Below are 25,653 nucleotides of genomic sequence, written 5' to 3' on the forward strand. Positions count from 1 at the left end.
TACTGCCACCATTTTCCAAAAGCATTTGCTCACTTCATGTCTGTGTCACATTTTGGTAAGCCGCAAAATACTTCAAACTTTTTCATTATTTTGTTATGGAGATCTGTGATAAGTGATCTTTATGTTTCTATTCTAATTGTTTTAGAGCACCAAAAACCATGCCCATAAAAGATGGTGAACTGATAAATGAGTTCCAATAACTGAACTGATAAATGCTCCACTGATGGGCCATACCCCTCTCTCTTTCCCTTCTCCTTGGGCCTAACCTATTCTCTTAAACACAATATTGACATGCGGGCAATTAACAAGCCCAAAATGGCCTGCCTCTAAGTGTTCAAGTGAAAGGAAGAGTCACATGTCTCACTTTAAATCAAAAGCTAGAAATGATTAAGCTTAGTGAATAAGGCATGTCAAAAACCAAAAGAGGCTGAAAGCTAGGCCTCCAGCGCCAGTTAGCCAAGTTGTGAATGTGAAGTTCTTTTTTAAAACAGATTACTTAACATATGAGTGTATTCAATGGGAGGGCTTTTTTTTTTTTTTTTTTTCCCTGTACACAGGCCTCTCACCATTGTGGAGCACAGGCTCCGGACGCGCAGGCTCAGCGGCCATGGCTCATGGGCCCAGGCCGTGGGATCTTCCCGGACCAGGGCACGAACCCGTGTCCCCTGCATCAGCAGGCGGACTCTCAACCACTGCGCCACCAGGGAAGCCTGGGAGGGCTTTTTTTTTTTTAATTTTTAAAATTAATTTTTGGCTGCGCTGGGTCTTTGTTGCTGCGCATAGGCTTTCTTTAGTTGCGGCGAGCGGGGGCTACTCTTCATTGCAGTGCGTGAGCTTCTCATTGCGGTGGCTTCTCTTGTTGCAGAGCACGGGCTCTAGGCTCATGGGCTTCAGTAGTTGTGGCGCAGGGGCTTAGGTGCTCCGCAGCATGTGGGATCTTCCAGGACCAGGGCTTGAATCCGTGTCCCCTGCATTGGCAGGTGGATTCTTAATCACTGCGCCACCAGGGAAGCCCCAAGATAAAGTTCTTGAAGGAAATTAAAAGTGCTACTCCAATGAATGCGTGAAACAGCCTCACTGCTGATAAGGAGAGTTTACTGGTCTTGATAGAAGATCAAACCAGCCACATTCCCTCAAACTAAAGCCTAATCAACAGCAAGGTTCTAACTCTCTTCAATTCTACGAAGATTGAGAGAGGTGAGAAGCTAAAGAAAAGTTTGAATCTAGCAGAGGTTGGTTCATGAGGTTTAAGAAAAGCAGCCGTCTCTGTAAGAGTGCAAGGTGAAGCAGCAACTGCTGACATAGAAGCTGCAGCAAGTTATCCAGAAGTCTAGCTGAGATAATGAGGGTGGCTACGCTGAACAAGACCTTCAGTGTAGACAGAACAGCCTTATGTTGCAGGAAGATGCTAGAGGAGGAGCCAACCCAATGCGTGGCTTCAGAGCTTCAAAGGACTAACTCTCTTGTTAGGGGATAATGCAGTTGAAGACAATGCTCATCTACCATTCTGCAAATCCTAGGGCCTTAACAATTATGCTAAATCTACTTTAAAAACAGAACAAAGCCTGGATGATAGCACATCTGTTTACAATGGTCTACTGAATGTTTTGAGACCTACTGCTCAGAAAAAGATTCCTTTCAAAATACTACTGCTGACAATGCACCTGGGCACCCAAGATCTCTGATGGAGATGTGTGAAAGTTAATATTGTTTTCATGTCTGCTAACACAACATCCTTTCTCCAGACCACAGATCAAGGAGTAATTTCAACTTTCAAGTCTTACAGATACTGATTTGTCTGACGGATCTGGGCAAAATAAGTTGATATCCTTCTGGAAAGGATTCACCAATCTAGATGCCATTAAGAACATTTGTGGGACTTCCCTGGTGGCGCGGTGGTTAAGAGTCCGCCTGCCAATGCAGGGGACGTGGGTTCAAGCCCTGGTCCTGTAAAATCCCACATGCCACGGAGCAACTAAGCCCGTGCGCCACAACTACTGAGCCTGTGCTCTAGAGCCTGCGAACCACAACTATTTAAGCCTGTGAGCCTAGAGCCTGTGCTCCACAACAAAGAGGAGCCCCCACTCGCCACAACTGGAAAAAGCCCACGTACAGCAACAAAGACCCAACGCAGCCAAAAAAATAAATAAATTTATATATATATAAAAAAAACAGTTGTGATTCATGGGAAGAGGCCAAAATATCAACAAGAGTTCGGGAGAAGTTCATTCCAACCCTCATGGATGACTTTGAAGGCTTCAAGACTTCAGTGGAGGAAGTAACTGCAGCTGCGGTGAAAACAGCAAGAGAACTAGAAGTGGGGTCTGAAGATGTGACTGGATTGCTGCCATCTCATGATAAAACTGAACAGAGGAGTTGCTTCTTATGGATGAGCAAAGAAAGTGATTTCTTAAGATGGAATCTACGCCTGGTTGGTGAAGATGCTGTGAAGATTGTTGAAATGACAACAAAATATTATATATATGAGTCAACTGCTTTCAGATATTGGACAACAGGCAATGTAGAACTGTGACCCCCAAAATAAGGGAAAAAATTCAATGAGCCTAAGACCACCCTGACTTTGTGTGGAGGCATTCTGGATCATGACAAAGCGAGAAAGGAACAAACAGAGAAGAGCAGTCTCACTGAGTTAAAAGACACTGGAGTTTGAGGAGGGTAGTTAAAATTTGTGGGGCACAATACAGGACACAGCTGCAGAGAGAAGAGTTCTAGAAATCTGCATAGCAACTGCCTTAGGTTTCTAGCTAAATTCTGAGAACTATGCCTGCCTGAGTGGTTCTTTCAAGCTTCAGAGAATGTAATTTGATATCCCTTTTGGCCATTTCTGATTTCCCATTTCTAGTTGAAGTTGGAGGAATACGTACCAGTCAGGTGAGGCATTACTAAATTTATACCTTTTATGGGAGTTTTCACAACATGTGCAAAGGACACAAGAAAGCCATTGATCGAGGCTAGAAATTCGGTGTGGCTACTAAATGGAACTGAGTGTAGGGTAGGAGTGAGGGCATGAGAAGGGAGCTTAGCCTTTACTCCAAAGGCAATAGGAACCACTGGCTTAAGCAAAGAGGGGTGCAGTGGTGACCTTAAATTTGTATGGGAATGTTAATCTAACTGTAGTGTGGAGAATGGACTGTAGACAGGCAGAACTAAATAAGCAGGAAGATCAGTTAAGAGGCTGCATCAGTGTACATCCAAGTTAATGATAGCCTGAATAGAACAGAGGCAGCTAGTTTAGAATAGCACAACTGGAAGGTGTTCTGGAAGAAGAATTGACTAGATGTGGTGATATTTATGGCTTTGGCAGAAACTCCTATCTGTGTTTAAACAAAGAAAAACCAGTTGAACATGAACAGAGTACAGAGCATAGGATGAGTTAGGGGGTTTTCTTCAGTTTGTAAAGTACTTAAGTTTTTTTTTATTTCTGGACAGAAATGTATGTCCAGTAAGTAGTTGTTTACCAAGGTCTGGATGCTCAGAAAGAAAATCTCAGTTGGAGACACAGATTTGAGAGTCTCTAAACTGGACTAATCAGCTTATCAACAGTAACTGCTAAAGGTGATCTAAAGAACATATGTGTAATGAGAAGAGGATTTTGAAAATGACATTAACACAAAATATAAGTTGCCCAAGATCATTCATGTGTCAGCAGCATTAAGACGTGAGCTCAGTTCTGTCTCATCCAAAAACTTTGTAATCTCTACTATCCTGTGCTATTCTGAAATTAGAAATGTGAAAATTCATTGGAAACTTATAAAATGTTATAAGCGTATAAACATCTCCACTAAAATAAACTAGCTTAACAAATATCCTTTGAAATACATGTTAATGTAGAGTAACTTGTCAAATATCTAAACTTTATGCACTGGTGAAGCTTCTTTGCAAATATAATCTTTATTCAAGGGTTATGTAGATTAATTTTTAATTTTGATTAAAATTTTAAAATAATTTTTACACTGGAAACTAACTTAAGAAAAGAGAACGCTGGCCTTGGTCTTAGATTTTTCAAAGACAAAGCTTGGGAAAAAGTAAAAATGTTCAGCCTTAGGTCAAAAGTTTTATTCAGATACAGAGGCCCATGTCAATTGTGTACTGGCCATATTTACTGCAAGAATAACAACTGCATTTCAAGGTTATTTATTCTAACTCCTGTAAGTAAATAACATCAATTGGTGTACTTGTGAAACGAAGTAGTTTTTCCTCTGATGTTTAAAACTAACAGATGTAATTAAGTGCCATTGTAAAATTTTTCTAATGTGTAAATAAGATCAACAATTAACTACATGGCCAGTATTCAATGTAATATTTTATTTCTATTGTATTAAACTAAAGTCAAGAAAATATCAAGTTAACTTTAAAGGCAAATCTTTACTCCTTAAAGAAAAAATACAAACTGTAGTACTTTTATAATAGAGCATGATATTTTACATAATATAAACAAAATCACCAATATACCTAAATGTTTAGTTTCCTTAAACTACGACAAACCACAGAACGGGTGAAAAATGGGTTTACTTATTGGCAGCACATAAACAACTTGGGGAAATGGGCAGCATGCATTATTTTACCTGTCAGTGCACAGGCACTGACACTCGCAAGCTTTAATAGCCACCGCCTCCTCTTCCTTGTCCAAAGTAGCCGCTCCCATAGCCCCCTCTGCCAGCTCCTCGCTGGGACCCCCCAGACCCTCTGTAGCCTCCCCCTGGGCCACCTCCATAGCCACCTCGGGAAGTCCCTCTGTAGCCTCCCCGGTAGCTGGAGCCAGCCCCATAGCCACTGCCACCGTAGCCTCCACCACCCCCATAGCCTCCACCGCCATAACTTGAACCTCCCCTTCTATATCCACTTCCATTGTCATATCGAGCCATCTTGGGAGGACGTGGACCATCTCCATACCTAGCAAGAGCACAAAACCACCACTTTAGCAAAGCATCCTTAGTACTTCTCAACTAGTCACAAAATATAAACATTCAGTCACATTCGAAAATTTAATGCATAAAGGGAATGAAGCCAAAGGCACAAATACTGAATACATCACAGACAGGTTAAATATTAAAATGAGTTAATATCAGAAAAGCACTTAACACAGTGTGGCACACCCTAAGTACTATGTTTCATTAGTTTAAAGAAGTAGTTAACTCAGTTATAGGCAAAATGGGAAGCCAGAATCCATAAAGCACACAGCACTTCTATACATTAAGATAACAGTTTATAACCAAATGCAGTAAGCGAATCTTGACGGGGAGATTAAAGAATATTTTTGAGTGACTAAAAAAAATTTTAATGGTTGTATATTAGATCGTGTTATTCTAACACATTTTTGAGGTGTGATCTAGTATTGTTTATGCTATGTTCTCAAAAGATACATGAAGCATACTGATGTAAAATGCAACTTAATCACAAACGATTAAGCAAAAGAAGTAATATTTATATGAAAGCAAGTGTCACAAAATGCTGACAATCAGTGAAACCTAAGAGACTATATGGGAGTTGACTGTACTGCTGTTCTGCCTGCAGGCATCAAGTATTTCCAAAGAAAGAGCTGTGGGCAAAGAAACTTTCTGAAGGTGAAAAAAACTGAAGCAGATAAAACATTTTAAGAATTAAGATAAACTTCATACTTCTTTACTTTTAATATCCATGTTCTTGTATTTCCCTAAGATAAACCCTGATGCTTTTCATTTGAAGAATGAGTTTAACACCTCATCATTTTTTCTTTGGAGATGGCAAAGCAGTACTGAGAAGAGGACTGTCTGGGGTCTTTCACTTTCCTGTCATGTGACCTATCCTGGGCTCTATATGTACTTTAAAGATCTCCTTCTATCTCTAGCACGCACTGCTGTAATAGATCATAAACACAAAGTAACACCCTTTTTTCTGAGTGTGCTAACCAGAACTAGACTTCATATTCAGCATTTGTCTAGAACTGTAACTCAAATAACAAGGCCTCTATTAACTAACTGTGGGAATTTTAGGCCAGTATAAGATTACTGTACTCTGCTTAGTTCAAAGAGAAGTTACTGTGGTACTCACCGTGTACTGCCAATCATAAGGTTGATGCCAGCAGCTGAGGGCCTAGAGATTTGGCGGATTGTGTTTAGCATACGTTCATTAACGGGGTCCAACTGGCTGATGATATCAGGCTGCTTGGTTACTTCAACAACCAGAGCCTCCATGGCTGCCCGGAGAGCAGTGATACAGGCAGCAGCTTCATGAGATATTTGCAGTCTGATCCTAAAATAGAGAAAAATGATTAAAAATGAGAGACGTGGTACACACAGAAAAAGACTATTATCTTTCAATTTCACACATGGCAAGTGATGGGATAAATTTAACTTCTTTCCAAGTACCAATACTTTCAACTAATGTAATGGCCCCAGAATTAGGCAAACACACGTACGAAGAATAATAATCTAAGGTAACTTCTTGAAATTCGCTGCTAGCTATTGGCAGGAGTTGTGAACCACAAAGTCTATCGAGCAAAATACTCTTACAATACAGATCACTCAGCCTCCAACAAAAGAATGAAATAAGACACTAAGATTGTTAGTTTTGCAAGTTTTCAAGAATATGACTGAGCCTACTAACCATTCGTTATATTCTATCAATTTCTGCCAAGTGCTTACTACCCACTCACCACCAGTCTCTAAGTACTATAAAGTATACAGAAAAAAGAAGTGCCCAAGCTCCAATCAGACTCTGATTCCTTACTGTAGTATTCATGGTAGTGGATGCGGCTCCAATGCCTAATGCATCTGCTTCTGCTGGTATAGTCAATTTAAGACTTGACTTTACTACCAACTATGAACCATACTCCTAAGATATACTACTCGCCAAGAAAAGACAGTGTTATAAAGCATCTCACTTGTGCCATCAAATTTTGCCATGTTTCACAAATTAAGTTAGATTAGCAGCTGAATCCCATTACATTTCAATTTAAGAATTCAGTTGAGTTCACATATGAAAATCCATACCAGTCATCTACAAGCACAATCTGTCCATCAGACTGGACTTTCTTGGAGGCAAAGAGAAGCAGCTGCAAGGGGGTGACTAAGGTCATGCCTTTAGCAGAGATGGCCCGGGTTCGAATCTGAAGACAGAGAAAGAGGCAAGAGGAAATAGTTGACATTCCAACTGTCAATCAACTACCATATAATGATAATGAACTATGCTTTGAAAATTAAAACTGATGTTCCCACTGCACATTAATAAGTAAAGATAATTTGGATTTTAAATGTAAACTTTTCTAAACTAATCTTTTCTTACCTTTTCACCAAAAACAAAGAAGGGAGATGGGTACTTCATGTCTTGGCTGCTAAAAGGACAATTAACAGATGACTTGTGGATAAGCGCATTACGCCCTTCAGTGGTGAGAATCTTTCTCTTTTCCTTATGATAGCACACATTGGGGTACACGCCAAAGGCCAGGAGAGAGATAACAACATCCAGATTATTGTCTGGTCCAGTGTTAGTAAACACTTGTGTCAATAAACACTCTGTTAAGAGGAAGGAGATTAAAAAAAAAAATAAAATCAGGTATCTGGCTAATCCTCACATTGCATGTATTTACCAGAATTAGATGACAATTAGAAGAATTAACTCCTCCTCCACCCTCCTTTTTCAAATAACCTGTCTAACTTCCTCTCTTCTCAGAACTCTTGCACTCAGATTAAATGCAAGGAGAAATTCTGCTGAGTAGCCACAATAAGAAAATTAAAATGTCTGTATTCTCTTATAGACTCAATAAAATAAGCTTGGAGTAAGTATTTTTTAAAAAAACCCCAATAACCATCTACTCTCAGAATAAGAGCTAGACTGATATGACCACAGTGTTCCATATGCTGTTTTTAAAAAGCTGTTCCTTCTACAGAAGATGGAATGACAACTTAAGAGGAACCCACTAGAAGGTGGTGGACGTCTTCACCCAAACTATGCTTTAGGCACATGGAAAGTACAATGGTAAGAGAGCGGATATACTTTGTTCTAAAAAACTTGAATCCTAGTCTTATAAACTTCCTAATTAAGTCTGGACATGTAACTTAAGCTTCTGTGTCAGTCTCCTCATCTATAAAATGGGGTAGTAAATATATGCATCTCAGGACTGTTGTGAAGAGTCTATCACATAAAAATGTTTTTCTCTTTTCCTTTGATTTTGATTAAAAAGTTATGAATTGGGAAATCCCTGGTGGCACAATGGTTAAGAATCCGCCTGCTTGGGCTTCCCTGGTGGCACAGTGGTTGAAAATCTGCCTGCCAATGCAGGGGACACAGGTTTGAGCCCTGGTCTGGGAAGATCCCACATGCCGCGGAGCAACTAGGCCCGTGAGCCACAATTACTGAGCCTGCGCGTCTGGAGCTTGTGCTCCTCAACAAGAGAGGCCACGACAGTGAGAGGACCGCGCACTGCGATGAAGAGTGGCCCCCGCCGCTCACCGCAACTAGAGAAAGCCCTCGCACAGAAACGAAGACCCAACACAGCCATTAAAAAAAAAAAAAATCCGCCTGCCAATGCAGGGGACACGGGTTTGAGCCCTGATCCGGGAAGATCGCACATGCCGCAGAGCAACTAAGCCGGTGCGTCACAACTACTGAGCCTGCGCTCTAGAGCCCGCTCGCCACAACTACTGAAGTCCGCGCACCTAGAGCCCGTGCTCCACAACAAGAGAAGCCACCGCAATGAGAAGCCCATGCACCGCAAAGAAGAGTAGCCCCCGCTCGCCACAACTAGAGAAAGCCTGTGTGCAGCAACAAAGACGCAAAACAGCCAAAATAAATACATTTTTTAAAATAATTAAAAGTTTAGTCAGTTTACAACAGAAGAGAATTACTTTAGTTATCTAGATACTGCCCAACTACCTTCTGTCTCTCAACTAAACAGCTGTTTCTGGTTATGTGTTCCAATTTTCAATGTTTCAGGAAATAACTCTTGTCTCTTAATCTAATTGGAGAAAAGTACAATAGTTCAAATTCACACAAGAAATAAACAGCTGGATTACTATTCCTATATCACGTATCAAAGTCCTCTGTAATTGTCCACTAAAACCTTATTTAAAGCCAATTAAAATTTAACACAGTAGAGTTTACTTCACATCTAAAACTGAACAGATGGGCAAATTAATAAATCACCTCACAAACCACTACTTGAGGTATTTCAACAAACGGTTCATTCAAAAGGTGCTAAAAGCTAGACCTGTGTTCTTCACAAGTGGATGGATTTAAAAAATCCTCCCATCTAAAGGAGTGGATATGTGTACAACTGATTCACTCTGCTGTACAGCAGAAACTAACACAACACTGTAAATCAACTATACTCCAATAAAAATTAGTAAAAACAAAAAGTCCTCCCAAAGTAGCACAATTCTCAAAAGGTCTATTAATCATCTCTGTACTAAATTACAATTTGAACATTATAACCTTTTGCATCCTGTAAAAGACTGAATTAATGTGAAAAACTGATTATCACCAGAGTTCAAAGAAATAAGAAATAGCCAGGAACATAGAAAAAGCAAAGGGTCTAATGTTTGAAGCTAAAATATACTGCACTGTCAATGTGCATGTATTACATTAAGGTTACTTCAGATCTGTCTTAAGAATGTGAGAATCTTACCTTCTGGAAATCCAGAATTAATCAGAATCTCTTTGAGCTGAACTTTGGCTTCCCAGGTCATTCTAAGTGTAGCCATATTGAGTCTTTTGTGCTCACAAAAACGTATCTCTGCTTCTTCTCCACCCATTCTAAAACAAACAGGTTGTTAAGAGTCATTCCCAAAGCCTAAAGAACTAGAGACAGATTACAAACTAGAGACAGTTCACCTAAATCTTATAATTCTCCTCTTTCAAGCCCATACCTAGCATCATCCCAAGCTTGGAATACTGATAAAAGGGCCACATGATCAGAAAATCTGTTTCCAGCAAAATTTCGATGGATATAACCCAGTCGCTTTCCTTCACTGATGAAAGGCTCCGGAAAGCAGGTGGCAGCAGAGATGGTACAAACAGCATCTCCCACACTGAAACAGACAGGAAAATTCAGTCTAGATCACATTCTTGTTCCAGCAACTTGGGCAGTACTGTCAACTGTGGGTCAGTCTTTACTGGCTATGGTATTGCTTTAGCAGCACTGAAACTGGCTGAACAAAAAGAATTTTACAGCTGCTCTCCAGAGGCAAAAAGGGGAAAAAATAATGAGTTCTGATATTAATGGAAGCATATTTACCATAAACTGACCAAGTATTATATTTTTCCTTTCCCATTCTCCCTCATCTTACAAAATTTCTTAATCTTCAAAACCTTCTAATAACATATACCTGTTTTCCTAATCTTTCTCTTTGAAGGAAAACTACTTAACCTACTTAACTGCACTTCTCTTTTGAGAAGTCTGTGCTCTTTCCCCAAAAAAGTTGGGCCCAGGTGTCCATCCATTGACTGTTCTTCTCATTTCACACTTTTCTCAGTATCTAAAGTATGCCACTTCTCTACTGAAGAATATTTAGTTTTTTCTTCTATTCGAGCCCACCCTGTTTTTATTGGGAGGGGGATAAAATTCTAAAACTGTTTTACCATTTAACTATCAGCAATAAAACAAAGCACTTACTAGAAAATACACCCCATTATCATCATTTTGCCAAGACGAGGCTCAATGGGGAGCTTAGCCAGGATTCGTCCCAGAGGAGTCAACTCATCATTGGTATCTAATGCATCAAGCTCTGTGGGGAGATATTTCTTTGTGAGCAGAAACAGTAATGAACACCCCTTTAACCTAGGCAAAGATGAAACATTTGTTTATAGATTAAGGTTCAGATACTGCAGTTAAGTTTTCCTCAACTGTCAAGCCAACTGCCAGCACCATGCTCATAGCCAACAATTCTCTTCACTCAGAAACAGAACAAAACCAAATTCTAGAGCACCTAACATGAAGAATGTACTAGAATTAGGCCCTGTAGGCTGTAAAGCTGAGTACTGTCCATGAGAAGTCTATAAATACAGTAATAACTGTAATAGCAGCATAAACAGCTACATGCTCTAACAAGTCTGATAGCATCTGTTGATAATTTCTAGAAAGAAATGAAATCTGGAGAATAAAAATCTGAAGTTCACACAGCAGGTAAGCACGACATTCAAATTCAGATCCCCTGGACTCCAACACCCTTATTTTTTCCCACTATACTACATTGCGTCTGTAAGTGTGATAAGAAAATATAAATAGATGTTCTATGAAATGTACATAAAACACTGTGGGTATCATGAATAATTCACGTTCTGATCATTAACCACCGGTTAAGAGATAACGTGCCTTTTCTCCATTTTTTTCCCCCAAATAAGACTCACATCATCCTTTTCTTACCTTATGTTGCTCATTTTATATACACTGACCACACTAAGTACATTAAGCAACACTGGAAGTTTTGTTATCACAGCCCTGTGGACTATATCCTCTTCTTGACTCATTTGTTAAGTGTTACTTGCCAGTACAAGACAGATGGTATAATTAGCATGTGTTAGGCAGGTCTGTATTTGTAGGTACCTCTAAGTGTGTGCTCTGCTTCAATCACAGCATCCAAAGGCGGAGGTTCAATTGCCTTGGCCAGGAATTGGCCAATTCCTCCCAGACGCAGAAGTTTTATGCTCAAAGCAATTTCATGCAATGGTGTTCGGAACATCTCCGGGGTCATGTGGGTTTCAAGTCTAAGAGAAAATAAGCATAAAATAACCATCTTCACTTGTGTACACAAACGTTTATTTAAAAAAAACTTCGCAAAGAGATAATCAGGAATATATAGAGCTGCCCTTCCCTCATCGTTTTACAATTACAAAAGAACGTTTTATATTTACTACAAAGACTCTGGACAAGACCCTCTTAAGTGGTTGAGTAGTGGCTTACGACTTCACCCTTATGGCTTGAAGGCATTTTCAGCTGAGTGAAGGAGGATGAAAAATTATCCCAAATCTCTAATGTTATTACCCCCACCCATGGCTTCTTCAGGTCTGGCTACTGACAAACATGGGTTAAAAATGGTAGCAAGGGGCTTCCCTGGTGGCGCAGTGGTTGAGAGTCCGCCTGCCGATGCAGGGGACACGGGTTCGTGCCCCGGTCCGGGAAGATCCCACATGCCGCGGAGCCGCTGGGCCCATAAGCCATGGCCGCTGAGCCTGCGCTCCGCAACGGGAGAGGCCACAACAGTGAGAGGCCCGTGTACCACAAAAAAAAAAAAAAAAAAAAAAAGGTAGCAAGACCTTCTGTGGGAGATGCAGGCTAATTCTAATATCTCCCTGCTACCTCTTCCCCTACTTCCTGGTCTGTATAAATTTAGTGCCACTGGAAAGGATCTTACAGATTATCTAACCCTTTAAATTTTTAATAATAAAAACTATTACTATAAATCAGTATTAACAATAATAACAATAGCTAACATTTACTGAGAGTTTACTACGTGCCAAGTATTGTTCTCAGTATTTTCCATTACTGACTCACTTAATTCGCATTAGTATTGTATTACCTTCCTTTTTCAACTGAGGAAAGAGACACAGAAAGGTTAAGTAACTTAATCTCATTTTGTAGAATGGGGAAACAAAGGCCTAAAGAGTGTAAATGTTTAAGATTATGTGATACATTAGGCACAAATAGTATAAAATCCAAGTTGATACATTAGGCACAAATAGTATAAAATCCAAGTCTCTACGTTTCCAATTCAGGCTTATCCTATATAAACTATTTATAATGAAGATTCATAGGAACCATTTAGAGGTGAATTCCAACATTGCTGGTAAGACCCAGATCAGCTTTAATCAGGTTTACATAGATGCATATAGCATATCTATTCCTCATCCTACAGAGAAAAGAACAAAAATCCCTTACAGATCTATTCATGCTGTTAACTAATTAGGAGCTGGTTTTACTCTAATATTAGAGTATAGTACTTGTTTATTCAGGTCAAGGGACAAGCCAACCTTTAAAAAGAACTAAGTGTCTTCCAAATGTTGCAGCCAGTCTCCTGCATCAACTTCTGATGCTCAAATAAACTAACATTTGTAATTACTAGGGAGCCATATGTTACCAGTATAAAAGCAAATCAAAGCTTTGACCTTTCTTCAGTGTGCTATATACATCTGGTCACCTAAATTAGTCTGTCCCACAATTCTTCATTGTGGTACACACAAACACACCTCCTAACTCTACCTTTATTATCAACTGGTTAAAGCTAATGTACACCACACTGATTTCCAGAAACATACAACTAAATACATAACTTAAGCCTATAATTCAGAGAGAGAAGTATTTTTTAAATTGGGGGGTGAGGTGGGAGGCAAGGAATAACGACTTTCGAACTGAGAAGATGGTGAGCTCACACCCCAGAGAAGTATTTTTTAAACCAATTGGTCTCATCCACAAACATTCTCCAAAAGGATCTGTGGTATAAACGGAAACGGACAAGGTATTAACAGACTTGGGTTTCAGTCCTGGAGAAGTCAGCTAAGTTTCTTAAGCTTTGGCTTCCTTACCTAAATAATGCCCTCTGTTTCTCAGGCACATAAGGAGGATCATATGACAGAGGTGATGTGCTAATGGGGGGGTAGGGGAGGGTGTCTATAAATACGAGAGTATTGTTATTTTAAAGTTATTTTTCAGAAAAGTTAACCATTCCATAAATATCAGTAATCCCAAAGTGATAAAGATGTGTGGTGTGGAAAACATGTTATGCTTTTAAAAGGTTATTAGTAAATAGTAAATTGGTATCAAACATGCCACCATTGATAATTTCTGATTTCATCCTTACCACAATCTCACTACCTAAGCTAAGTTTCCTCCAATTAACTGGAAGCACTTATGTTCTGAGTTCATTAAGTTTATGTAAGGGCAGAGAGGTGTGGGGAGGGGTGTGTGTGTAAAAGGCTAAAAAAAAAAAAACCCCCAAAAAACCAACTTCATTCTTTACTCAAGAATTGGTCTTACCTCTCAAAACGAGCTCGGCTACAGAGGTGAAAGCAGAAGCCAGGCCGTACACGGCCAGCTCGTCCTTTCCGCTGCTCGAGGTTTGTTTTGGATGCCCAAACTGTAGCATAATTGGTCATATTGTTGTGAGCAGTGAACAGCTTCACTTTTTGCCTAAATAGGAAAGAGCAGTCAATTCTAAAACTCACGTGTACTATCAATACATAACTATTACATTTCCACTGAGTGGCAGACGCTTTCCAGTCATGCCTACTCGCGATGTCTGTCTGTGAACAGCACCGCTAAGAATTTGACTCTGCACTCTTTCAGGCTGCCAACCTGCTAGGAGGCAATACAATATACATGTGCCACTTACCAGCTGGATGATGTCGGCCAAGTTACTAATCTTTCTGTGCCTCATCTGAAAATGAGTATAATACTATCACCTATCTTGCAGTGTTTTTATTTATGAACATTATGTGAATTAATGAACATATAGCACTTAAACAGGATCTGGCACGTGCAGGTGAGTGATAATTATTCAAAGCCAACTCTATTCCGAAGTTTAGTTTAACTTTTAGGCAATCTATGATCTAAAGGCTATGTGCTAAACTGGAACATGTAGCACTTCTGATGACCTCACCAAGTGGTGTTGGCACGGTCCTCTTGAACCCCTAAGCAACCTCAGAATTTGTCAATGTTACACATAGGCAGCTGGCACTAAATGACTGGGATTGGCACAAAAGAGGGGCATGCTATTCACCATTCCCTAAAGTGGGCACTGGCAAATCTTCAATTGCCAGGAAAGGCTTAGGGGCTACAGAGAGAAGACATGAGGCACGAACTGGCTAGACAGAACAATGTTTCGACGTTTTTGTCCTCTCTGTGTATCAATTAGCATGTAATTACCTATACACAATGCCTCCCTGTGTATTTCCCAGGATATCTCATACCAAATATGAAGTCTCAATTCTTAAGTAGTGTCCTACAAATAGGTCACTTGTCATGAGCTAAATACTGGACATCTTTATACACCAAAGAGCATGCCACTGTGTGGCAGTGGTCAATGGAAACACCCAATGGGAAATGAGCAAAACACCAGCAGACAAGAATAAGTGGGAAGCAGTCAGAAGTTAGTGTTAAGCTTCGTCACTTTCTACCATAACTGATATGATGATCAACACCAAGAATCATTAATTACACTATAACTCAGTACATACAGACGCAGCACAGTAATTCTGATGGTAAGAGAACACAAGAGTTTTAAAAATAAGGTGTTTTTGATTCTGTTAACTGATTCTAGACACTACATGGAGTATTGTAAAGATTTACTGTATTCAAGGCAATGGGTTCCTTGGGAACTTACTTGCAGGAGTCAATGACATAAACAACATCATTTATGGTAATGCTTGTCTCAGCAATATTTGTGGACAAAATAACCTGTGAAGAAAGAAATGGTATTAAGAAAAATTACACTTCAGAAAATATTTTCCTATTATGTACTTAAAAGGAATGGTCTGCTTATGTAACAAATGACAACAGAATTACAGAAATCTTCAAATAAATCACTCATTCATTGACTGGATAATTGAAAAACCTACTAAACTCATGAAGAAAGGACCCCTTTTTTCTTCCTCAATTCAGATGGATTACAATTTTTTTGGATAGCTCTTTGAAGGTCTGTAATAGTTGTCTAATATCTACGTTACTTCCAACCCCGTAACTGTAATGTTTACTACTTACCTTGGTTACTCCAGCTGGTACTGGATCAAATACTTTGCGCTGTTCCTCTCGAGGAATCTGAGAATGCAGAGGTAGAATCTGATACCTATGGCTTCCTATAAAAATATGGAAAAGTTAAGGTCTAAAAATAGGAGCCGAGTTTAAAACTTCTACATTATGTATGTTTTTAATCAAAAATTGATACAACACTAAATTTTGTTTTCACATATTGGCTAGGGTGCAAGCAAAATCATTCATTTTTCACTCAAATAGTTGAGAATTCAAAGAAGACTCATACCAAAATGTGGATTCATTTCCAAATGCTTCTGCATAGTATAAATCAAATTCCAGCCAGGCAGAAAAACCAACACAGCTCCAGGAACATTGAGGGTCTCGATGTACTTAAGTAGAGCCTCGATGAGTTCAAAAGGAGTTTCTTTCTCATTCAGTTGAGCCATGCTCATCTTTGTTTCTGGACCATATTCATCACCACAGATCAGGTTGCAATTTGCCTGCAAAAAACAGGGAGACATATTTTGGACTGTCTCCATTAGTACAGCCCAGGAGTTAAGTCTCCTACATTTTACTTAATGTTCACATAACACCTAATGTCCTTATTGATTCTAGCTGATTAGTCTTATCTGGCATATAGAAGAAATTTAATTTTCAAAAACTACTGCACGCTGACATACTGAATTTTTCTACTGACCAATACTTCCCATAGGACATGACTAAAATTCAAGCACAAACTCTTAAATTTGACTCTAAAACTTCTAATGGCTCCTTCTACCAAGCTTATTTCTCTCTTATGACTATAAACTCTTGGTTTTTCAAAAATATTTTCCTTACTGATTAATAAACTGCTCCTATGATCCTCTCTTTGTATCAATTATCATGTAATTATATATACACAATGTCTTCCTGTGTAATTCCCAGGCTCACTCATACCGGCAGACAGGGTATTTGATCACCTCATCTACATCTGAAATAATGTGGTCTGTATTTTCCAAAAAGTCTGCCTGAGAACCAATGATAAACCAAACCTTCAGTAACGGGAAATGAAGTTGTTACAATTGATTTTTCCCCCCTAAGAAACTTTTTAATTCATCGGATTTGAGGATATAATTCATAATATAATTCATTTATATCCTCAAATCTGATTAAAAATACCGAATCCTAGGTTATGTTTATCATATTCTGCATTGCTGGCTGCCTTGTAGCATTCATTCTGTTCATGTTTCCAGATTCAAGATGCATTTTTAAATATCACTGGTCCAACTCTGAAGCACTACGAAATAAGTGTCACTTTTCTTTCCTGTTTCTTAGGAAATTCCTCATCATCCCCCACTTTAATACTCTCTCCATCTGCTAATGTCATTACCATACAGTCTCTGTAACCTAGGACTGTAGCTGCTATTGCTTGAACTTTATTGTACATATGGGTCACCCGAAGGTCTTGTTAAAGTGTGGATTCTGATTTAGGAGATCTGGGGTGGGGCACAAGATTCCACCTCTCTTCCAGTTTCCCAGGTGCTATGGCTCATGGAAAACACTCTGAGCAGCAAAGCCTTACAAAATGGGAGTTATTAAATATCTTACTCCTTTCTCTTTTTTTTAACCTTTATGCCAGAGATGATTTAACTCATGGTATGAAAAGCGCTTTTCACTGAACATGGAATTCTTTGGAGTGAAATATATCAATTAATTCAAAGATAGACATTACAGTCAATTTTTACAAGTTTTTAGTAATGCTAACTCATTGCATGTTTTTACTAAAATCATTCCCTGCAATAACAATTTTGCCCACAATGAAAATTCTTCATGAAATTCACTTACATCATCATCTTCACCACTATCATCATCCTTATCCTTCTTCTTCTTGTCCTTTGGTGGAGGAATGAAGTGGGTCATCTGAATACAGTCTTCCAGAAAATATTCTGGCAGGACAATGCAGTCAGGTAAGTACTATCAACTTGCAGAACGGAGCAGTCTTTAAAACTCATTTTCTAATTCATAATTCAAAACTACTTCATACCCTTCCACCTGATTCTTCACAACTGCCAAGAAACTTCAGTGTCAATAAACTCTTTTTCCAATCAAACTCAGTGTTTCCATCTCTTGAACCTTGGAGGAGGGTGAGGTATCTCTTATACATGTTCCCACAAAGCCAGTCAGGGTATCCGCTATACACAATATTCAATCAAACATTCATGGAATGCATATTGTGCTCTATGTTGTATACTCCCAGTGTGGGTGTTATATATAGAGAAAAATTACTATCAATACAACCATAGTCCATCCTTCCTCTATCAGGATGTACAGGTAAAAATGGGTTCCTTTTAGTTATTACTCTTAAAAAAGGACTTCAATGCGAAGGTTGGAACATCTACTGATCAATTATGCTCCTGAGGTTCTTTGAAGTGTTCCAGAACTGTTTCAGAAGTATCTCATAATCTAAACACTTCCCCCTCTATACCCTTAGAGCCCTAAAGTACCATTCTCATCTCATTATATCAAAGGTACATACTATCAACATGACTCATCACTGATGACATTAAACTGGATCAACCTGAGGTAGTGTTTGCCAAGTTAACTCCATCGCTGAGTGACTCGTTTCCCCCTTTCCATACTCTACTCTTTGGAAGCAATTCATTAAGCACAGCACACACTGAAGGAGTTAAGCATCACTTTGCTAAGAGAGAGTATCTACGTAATTTTTTTCTAGTTCTTCCATATGACAGCTTTGTCTTTATTACCCACTTATTTATTCAACCACCATATAAATTCATGGGTATCTATTCTATACTTTAGGTTATAATCCAATACTACGTTTTCTACTTTTTTGTTCCAACTATTCCATTTTTGGGCACTGAGAGCTTTCATGTTGACTCCTATGTCCCTTTGTCCCCTTCACTGTTTTTTTATTTTTTTAAAGCACTTCCTTACTTTCTGTCACTATAAGATGTTTCAGGCTCATCTTGTATATCCCCTGCCTCAGCTTCAGAATCAGTCATTTCTTCAAGGGCATCTGGTTCCTTTAACTGGAGAATGGTGTTGGAAACATGATCCTTGCTACTGGGATGTCATTACTTCTAGGCCTGCTCAGCAGACAGAGCTAGAAAATATATTTATGTATGCTAATCCATGGGTCCATACACATGTATATTTAGTTTTGTATCTATCCATTTCTATCTAAACACGAGTTCTCACTAATGTCTCCAATTGTAATCCAGTACCACAGGGTTCACTCAAGCCTTCCCTCATACTTACCTGTAACCTCCCACTCCAGCAGTAAACCTGGTTCCCACCATCTGTCATCCATTTAATTATTTTTTCAACGCCAGTACGCATGCAAAGCAGTTGCAGCATTATTAGCCATTATTAACCCTCGTGAGATATGAGCGCACTGACTTTTATTTCAGAGCTACCCTCACCTTCTGAATTTCAAGTTAGCATCCTGACGTAGCCATTCATCATTTCATATGTACATTGAAAAATTTTTAGCTTATTTTCATGCCCTCAATTAAACTGTGCTGTAATTTTTAAAACCAAGCTACTAGATGACTATTCTAGAAAATGGTAATGACAAAATCTTCTAAATAAACTCTTAACAATCAGAAATATTTGACCTTGAAACTCTCATCTTAATCTCACTTCAAAATCTGCCTGCTCTGGCTCTAGGAAAGATTGATTCTCTAGTTAATTTGACCCTGGCTGCTTAAACTTTTAACAGTTATTTCCCATGAACATCTATAGGCATATTAATTTACACTCGACTATAAAATCTTACAAGTTAACTTTAGCTGTAAGGACAGGAAATTCACTGGATATGCAAACTTCTCAAGTTGTAAACGAAACTCACTACTCCTTGACTAAAACCCCAAGAACGCTATGATGCATTTGATACCCTGATTTGGATTTTATTTTAAATATCCTTTAAACTATTACTCCAATCTCTAGGATTAAGAAAATCCACACTACAAAAAATGTTCACCCTCCCATCCCACCCCCACGATATTTACCTTGAACTGGGTAAGTCCTCCCATAAACTTCAATGATTGGGCAACTGAAGAAATATTCACAGAACATGCTCGTATCAATAGTAGCAGACATGAGAACAATGCGAACTTCAGGATATGCCTGAACGACATCACGCAACACTACCAAAAGGAAGTCAGTCTATTAAAACACAAACACAAATGGAAAAATAAATGCATTGAAAAGTCCTTGCTCACAAGGTACAGCTAAAAGATTTCTTGTGTTAATAAGCCACAAGGTATCAGTGAAATTCAGTTTCTTGGGCGGCTTGTAGAAGTAAGATGAAGGATTACAGTGGGATACGGTAACAGTATTTTTAAGAACAGTTGTAGCCTACTCGTGGGAATTAGAAATGAGTGCTACTAGGGCAGGGGAAGGGAAGGGAAGAGAAAAAAAAAAACATTAACCAGAGGAAATTTTCAGTGAAATTTATATTTTCAGTTGCACAAACTACTAGAGAAAAGGGGAAAGCCATGATGTGCCAAAAATCAGTTTTCCAATCACCTGTAAAGTGAATCTTACAAATGCTGAAAAGGCTATATTTAGTCCATTCAAACAAAATGGTCGAGACATTTATTATTTAATAATGTAAAGTTTCCATCAACCCACCAAACAACAACATGAAAGCTAGAACTCTAATAAAACCTTTCTCTAGCTATGGGGTCTTCAAGTCCATCACTCTGTCTCCCCAAATAGAGAAATCCACCATCCTGAATCTTTTTAGTCCTTTTCATATACCTTTCCTCTGATCTATGTGCATATCTAACTAGACATACATACATATATATGCATGCATACATATGTTTTAAGATTTACCTATTCTATTTTTTTTTTTTTTTTTGCGGTATGCGGGCCTCTCACTGTTGTGGCCTCTCCCGTTGCGGAGCACAGGCTCCGGATGCGCAGGCTGCGCGGCATGTGGGATCTTCCCGGACCGGGGCACAAACCCACGTCCCCTGCATTGGCAGGCAGACCCCCAACCACTGCGCCACCAGGGAAGCCCTGATTTACCTATTCTTAACTTTATGAAAAGGTATGATATTTTATGTAATCTTTAGGGATTTCCTTTTTCACATCCTATAGCGATGCTAAGACTCACCCACGTGTGAATCACCAGAGTTATTCTTTCTGATGACTATTTAAATATCCCACTGTGTGTATGTACCCATTAATTCACCAGTAGATTTCTGGTGGTAACTACTGCAAGTATGTGGGTTGTTTCCGGGATTTTACCCTTACAAACATTTGCTACTCTGAACATCCTAGTTCATGTCTCCTACAGTACATTCGCCAAGTTTCTGTGGGTAAGTGTAGGTATGGAACTGCACTCATAGGATGTGTAAATGTTGAACTTTTGCAGATAATGCTCAACTGTTTTCCTAAGGCATTCCACCAGTTCATAAACCACTATGAGCAATGGACAAGAGATCCTGCTGATATTTATATTCTCCAATACTTGGCATCATCACTTAAAATTTTATTAACCAAATGGATATAAAGTAGATGTACCTTATTATGGTCTTGGTGTGCACTTTCCTATTCGCCAATGAGACTGAACACCCCATCATATGTACTAGCCAAATATCATTCCTCTTTGTAAAATGCCTATTTCCTTGTTTTTCTACTGAGTCATCTGTACTTTGCTTACTGATTTGTAGGAGGTGTTTATATTTTCTATACTAATCCTTTGTTGGCTATATTGGAATCTTCTAGCTTGTGGTTTTCCTTAAAGTATCCTTCGAATGAATACACGATCTTAATCTTAATATAGATGAATACCTCAGTCTTTTGTTTCATGGTTAATGCATTTCATGTTCTAAGAAATTCTTCCAGAAAGTATAGAACTATGTTGCCCAATATAGTTGTGGCTACTGAGCACATAAAATGTGCCTGGTCTAAACTGAGATGTGTTCTAAGTGTAAAATACACAGACAGATTTTGAAGACTTAATATGAAAAAAACCCGCAAAAAAAAGTCAATATATTTTTTATATTGACTACATGATGAAAATATACTAAGTTAATTTTACCTGTTTTTTTCACCTTTTAAAATATGATGCTAGAAAATTAAAAACTGCATGTGTAGGCCACATTATATTTCTACTGGATAGTGCTGTCTAGATGTCTACTTATATATTCTACTCAAGAGTTTTAAAACTGCTTTGGCATTTAAGTCCTTATCTGGAGCTGATTTCTGTATCTGGTTATAAGGTAAGGATCCAAGTTCAAGTATTTCCTTATGGATGACCAACTGTTTCCAGCTCCATTTACTGAACAGTCCATTCCCTTTCCACTGATCTGACATGCCATCTGTCACTCACTCTATTATACCGAAGCTGCATGCAACACACAATCTGTTTCTACACTCTGTATTGTTGTTGGTCAAACTGTCATCTCATCTACTATACTAATTATTATAGGTTCAAATTAAGTCCTGAGATCTGTAAAGCAAGACCCTTCATTCTGCTCTTCTACAGGAGTCCTTGTTATTTTTGGCCATAAATCTTCCCTATAGGTATTTATAATCAGCCTATTAACAAAACCTACTGGGAATGGATTAGAATTGCATTCAGATGTGGATCAACTTCAGGCAAACTGACATCTATATTATATTGGCCGTGAACACAATCTGGTCTTTTCTAATGTCTTGTAATGAAGTTTTATTTTTCCTGTATAGGTTCTGCATATCTTTTTGTTGGACTTAGTCTTAGGTGTTTGACATTCTGACTAGCGCAGTGGTATCTTTAGTTGTTTTCTAGCTGTTTGTAATGTACACAATGCAACAGACTTTTGTATATTAACTTTTTCTCCCAGCCATATTGCTAAGTGTTTCTCTTTTTTTCGGCCGTGCGGCATGTGGGATCCTTATTCCCCGACCAGGGATTGAACCCGTGCCCCTTGCAGTGGAAGTGCAGAGTCCCAACCACTGGACCGCCAGGGAAGTCCCCTATTATTTCTAATAATTGGTCTTTTAAGTTCTCTTGGGTTTTCCCCGTAAAGTGACGTTTAGATAAGGTTCATCTGAAAAAGAACATATGTTTCTGCAAAGGTGTTTTTCCATTTTTACTGTGAATAATACATTAATATAGACAATCTTTCAAGAAAAGTTGACCAAAGCCACTTATTTTGGGGGAAACTAGTAATGATGATCCATGTTTCTAGTGTGACCTGGAATAATTTAAACTCTAAGAACATTGGTATGTTACCATGCTAGTAAAGAAAATACTGAAACATTTATTATGATTAAGTTAATTGGGGGGGAAAACATTAGTTTTCAAAAGATTCTGAATGACAAAAGCAGCAAAAATTTTATCCTACGGAACAGATTTGATTTAAAAAGGTCATCTGAAAGACCACGCAAACTTTCTTACTTGCTTTAGCTCAACCATAAAGATCAAAATTTTGCTAAAATTAAGTATGATGAACAACAACGGCTATGGAATTATTTTCTAAAGAGGATGAGCTCCAATGAATGTTTTAAGTAACAGTAGCTTGGAAACAGTCTGAATGACATACTGTCCACCCACTAATACCTTCGTGTGGATATGTAAAACAGTGCCATAAAAACAAGTCACTGATTTATGGTATCAATCTCTGAATTATACAATTGTATAATAAGTTAATTCTATACAAGTTTTGCCAAGGACCAGAAGAGGATAGGGTGAAAAAAAAAAAGAGGATAGGGTGTGAAAAAAATTCTAGTTTTTTCTTATTTCTGGCATGATTATCATTAATGTTGGAAAAGACTAAAGCTGCAAACATCCGAAAACACACCATTAACTATATTAAATTTAAAACTGTGGAAATTCCCTGGCTGTACAGTGGTTTGGACTCGGCGCTTTCACTGCCATGGGCCCGGGTTTGATCCCTGGTCAGGGAACTAAGATCCCACAAGCCAGGCGGCAGGGGGAAAACAATGTGAAATTTATCACAGATAAATTTTCAATTCAAAGAAAAACTGGTTATTAAAATTCCATCAGCTATTCAGTGATAAATCATTAGTTCAGTTGCTGAATTATGCTAACTTAATGATCACTGCAATAATACTTACTTTACAATAAGAAGAGGTCTTTACTTTTAGAACTCTTGCTTTAACAAAGGGAAAAAAAGGGTTTAATGGCTTTGCTAAAAAAGGTGTCCAATATCTTAGTGACTGAAGTTCATAATTTTGATAGAAGTTGTAAGCTATGGGAAAATGGAAATAAAATAAAGACATTCTACTTCATTTCTCTTTATTCAGAATTTTAGCGCTGGTACCTTACCATCACTCTCAAGTTACTTACATTTATGTCTCTTTCATGTATTTCATCTACAATTACATGACTGATTCCTCGAATGCCTGCTTCTAATTTTCTTAGGAGTACACCTTGAAAAGAAAATCAGAGTAAACACTGGAGATGAGTTTCTATGTTTAAAGTAGGGAGGTAAGGAAAAGTGCAAAGAAACCGATTTCTAGACAATCAACTATGCTTCAACTACTATAACCCCAGCGTTTTAGGAAATAAATAATCATTGGTATATTTAAATTATTAAAGAAGTGATCATGTAGTCTGTAACACATTTGTCTAATGAAAACATATTTAACAGTTCCAGCAACCTAAGCTGATTTCATTTGCTCTGCACTACAACAGCCAGCAGGTACATAACACCCTCCATGAAGAAAAAAATTGCCAAAAGTTCTATTTAAACAAGAAACTGGGTTCTTGATTTATTATTTCCAGTCATTCTGTGCTATTATCAAGTTTTCTTCACAAACACAATGTAAACCCCAAGTGAAAGGCCAAAATAAAACAGATTACTGACCCACAGTACAAAACATTATACTGGCATGAGGGCGGGGAAGTATAGACTCAAATCGAACACTATAGCCACAACTTTTTCCAGGCTCTTCTCCTCTCTCATATGCAACTCGCTCTGCCACAGAAACTGCACTGATTCTCCTGGGCTGAGATAAGACAAAAAAAAAAAAGTGATTTAAAAGATACAAAATTGGTTACACTTGTTTATTAGGGTTATTAAATCACTGTCGTAAATCTGACCCACTGCCAGCTGAGTAATCAACAGAAACAATAATAGTAGTGATAACATTTAGGAAGCTCCAAAGTTTATTAAAGAAACAAAAAAACATACCACTTAATTCTATTGTACAGTTAAAAATGCTGTTTTTCATTTTGTATATAAAGTGATTCCAAGGTTTTATAGAAAATAAAATTTCTTCACCATTGGCCCTAACTCTTAAGTGGTATCAAGTGATTTTCCAGTAGGGAAGCAGACAGATCACACGTGGAGAGCTTGTTCTTATAACTTCCTACCACAATGCAGGCACACTGCACTGTGTTTAAAGAACTATTTAACTGAGATGTACGGGTTATTAGGAAGGTGAACAACCTCCTTTGCCATATCTACGATTCATTCACTTATTAACTCATAAAGCAGTCATAGCTTATCTGTATTGATATCACGTGCCACAAAAGGTGCTAGAGATAAAAAAACCACCTCAATGAAATCACTCCTCGTTTTGATGAGCTTATGTAGCTGGGAAAACTGAGTGTATATTACCTTTTCCAGCAATATACATGCTGTTAGCAATAAATATGCTGAACTCTAAGGACAATTATGGGTTAAAATTTTAAGTGTTGGACTTTAACTTTTATGAAAACGTCCAAAGTGTCCCCTGTCTTCTAAGTACACAAAACAGCATTTACTTGGTGGATACCATGGCTATTATGATATCCTGAATGTATAGCTATGGAGGTACATGCAGATTTAGACTAAATGCTTCCAGGTTGCCTTGTATTTGACTTTGTCAAAAAGTTCCTGATGATAGACTGTATTTTAGTTCCTAGACTGAGAAAGTTTTTTCCGAGTTCCATATTTAGTTAAGTACCTATGTGATTATACCCCAGGTTATATGACATGACCATTTAGGAAATCAGAGGCTAATAC

At 38.4% G+C, this 25,653-nt stretch overlaps 1 protein-coding gene across 2 annotated transcripts in view; it reads right to left on the reverse strand.

Annotated features, from left to right (window-relative positions):
* Positions 1 to 4,306: 4,306 nt before the first annotated feature.
* The window catches only part of DHX9 (DExH-box helicase 9), a 51,875-nt gene continuing 30,528 nt past the window's right edge, over positions 4,307 to 25,653 (reverse strand). For both annotated transcript variants that reach the window (XM_019952576.3, XM_073803634.1), the window contains 16 exons: positions 24,511 to 24,652; positions 23,991 to 24,073; positions 19,693 to 19,849; positions 17,507 to 17,607; positions 15,969 to 16,182; positions 15,692 to 15,786; positions 15,315 to 15,388; positions 13,970 to 14,122; positions 11,543 to 11,703; positions 10,613 to 10,724; positions 9,867 to 10,028; positions 9,626 to 9,753; positions 7,285 to 7,514; positions 6,993 to 7,108; positions 6,052 to 6,252; positions 4,307 to 4,914 (listed from right to left, as the gene is read on the reverse strand). In XM_019952576.3, coding sequence (XP_019808135.1) covers positions 4,620 to 4,914; positions 6,052 to 6,252; positions 6,993 to 7,108; positions 7,285 to 7,514; positions 9,626 to 9,753; positions 9,867 to 10,028; positions 10,613 to 10,724; positions 11,543 to 11,703; positions 13,970 to 14,122; positions 15,315 to 15,388; positions 15,692 to 15,786; positions 15,969 to 16,182; positions 17,507 to 17,607; positions 19,693 to 19,849; positions 23,991 to 24,073; positions 24,511 to 24,652 — 2,424 coding nt within the window. In that variant the 3' untranslated portion in view covers positions 4,307 to 4,619. The remainder of the gene's footprint in view (positions 4,915 to 6,051; positions 6,253 to 6,992; positions 7,109 to 7,284; positions 7,515 to 9,625; positions 9,754 to 9,866; positions 10,029 to 10,612; positions 10,725 to 11,542; positions 11,704 to 13,969; positions 14,123 to 15,314; positions 15,389 to 15,691; positions 15,787 to 15,968; positions 16,183 to 17,506; positions 17,608 to 19,692; positions 19,850 to 23,990; positions 24,074 to 24,510; positions 24,653 to 25,653) is intronic.

The sequence above is a fragment of the Tursiops truncatus genome, chromosome 1, assembly GCF_011762595.2.
Source record: "Tursiops truncatus isolate mTurTru1 chromosome 1, mTurTru1.mat.Y, whole genome shotgun sequence".
In the NCBI taxonomy this organism is placed as follows: domain Eukaryota; kingdom Metazoa; phylum Chordata; class Mammalia; order Artiodactyla; family Delphinidae; genus Tursiops; species Tursiops truncatus.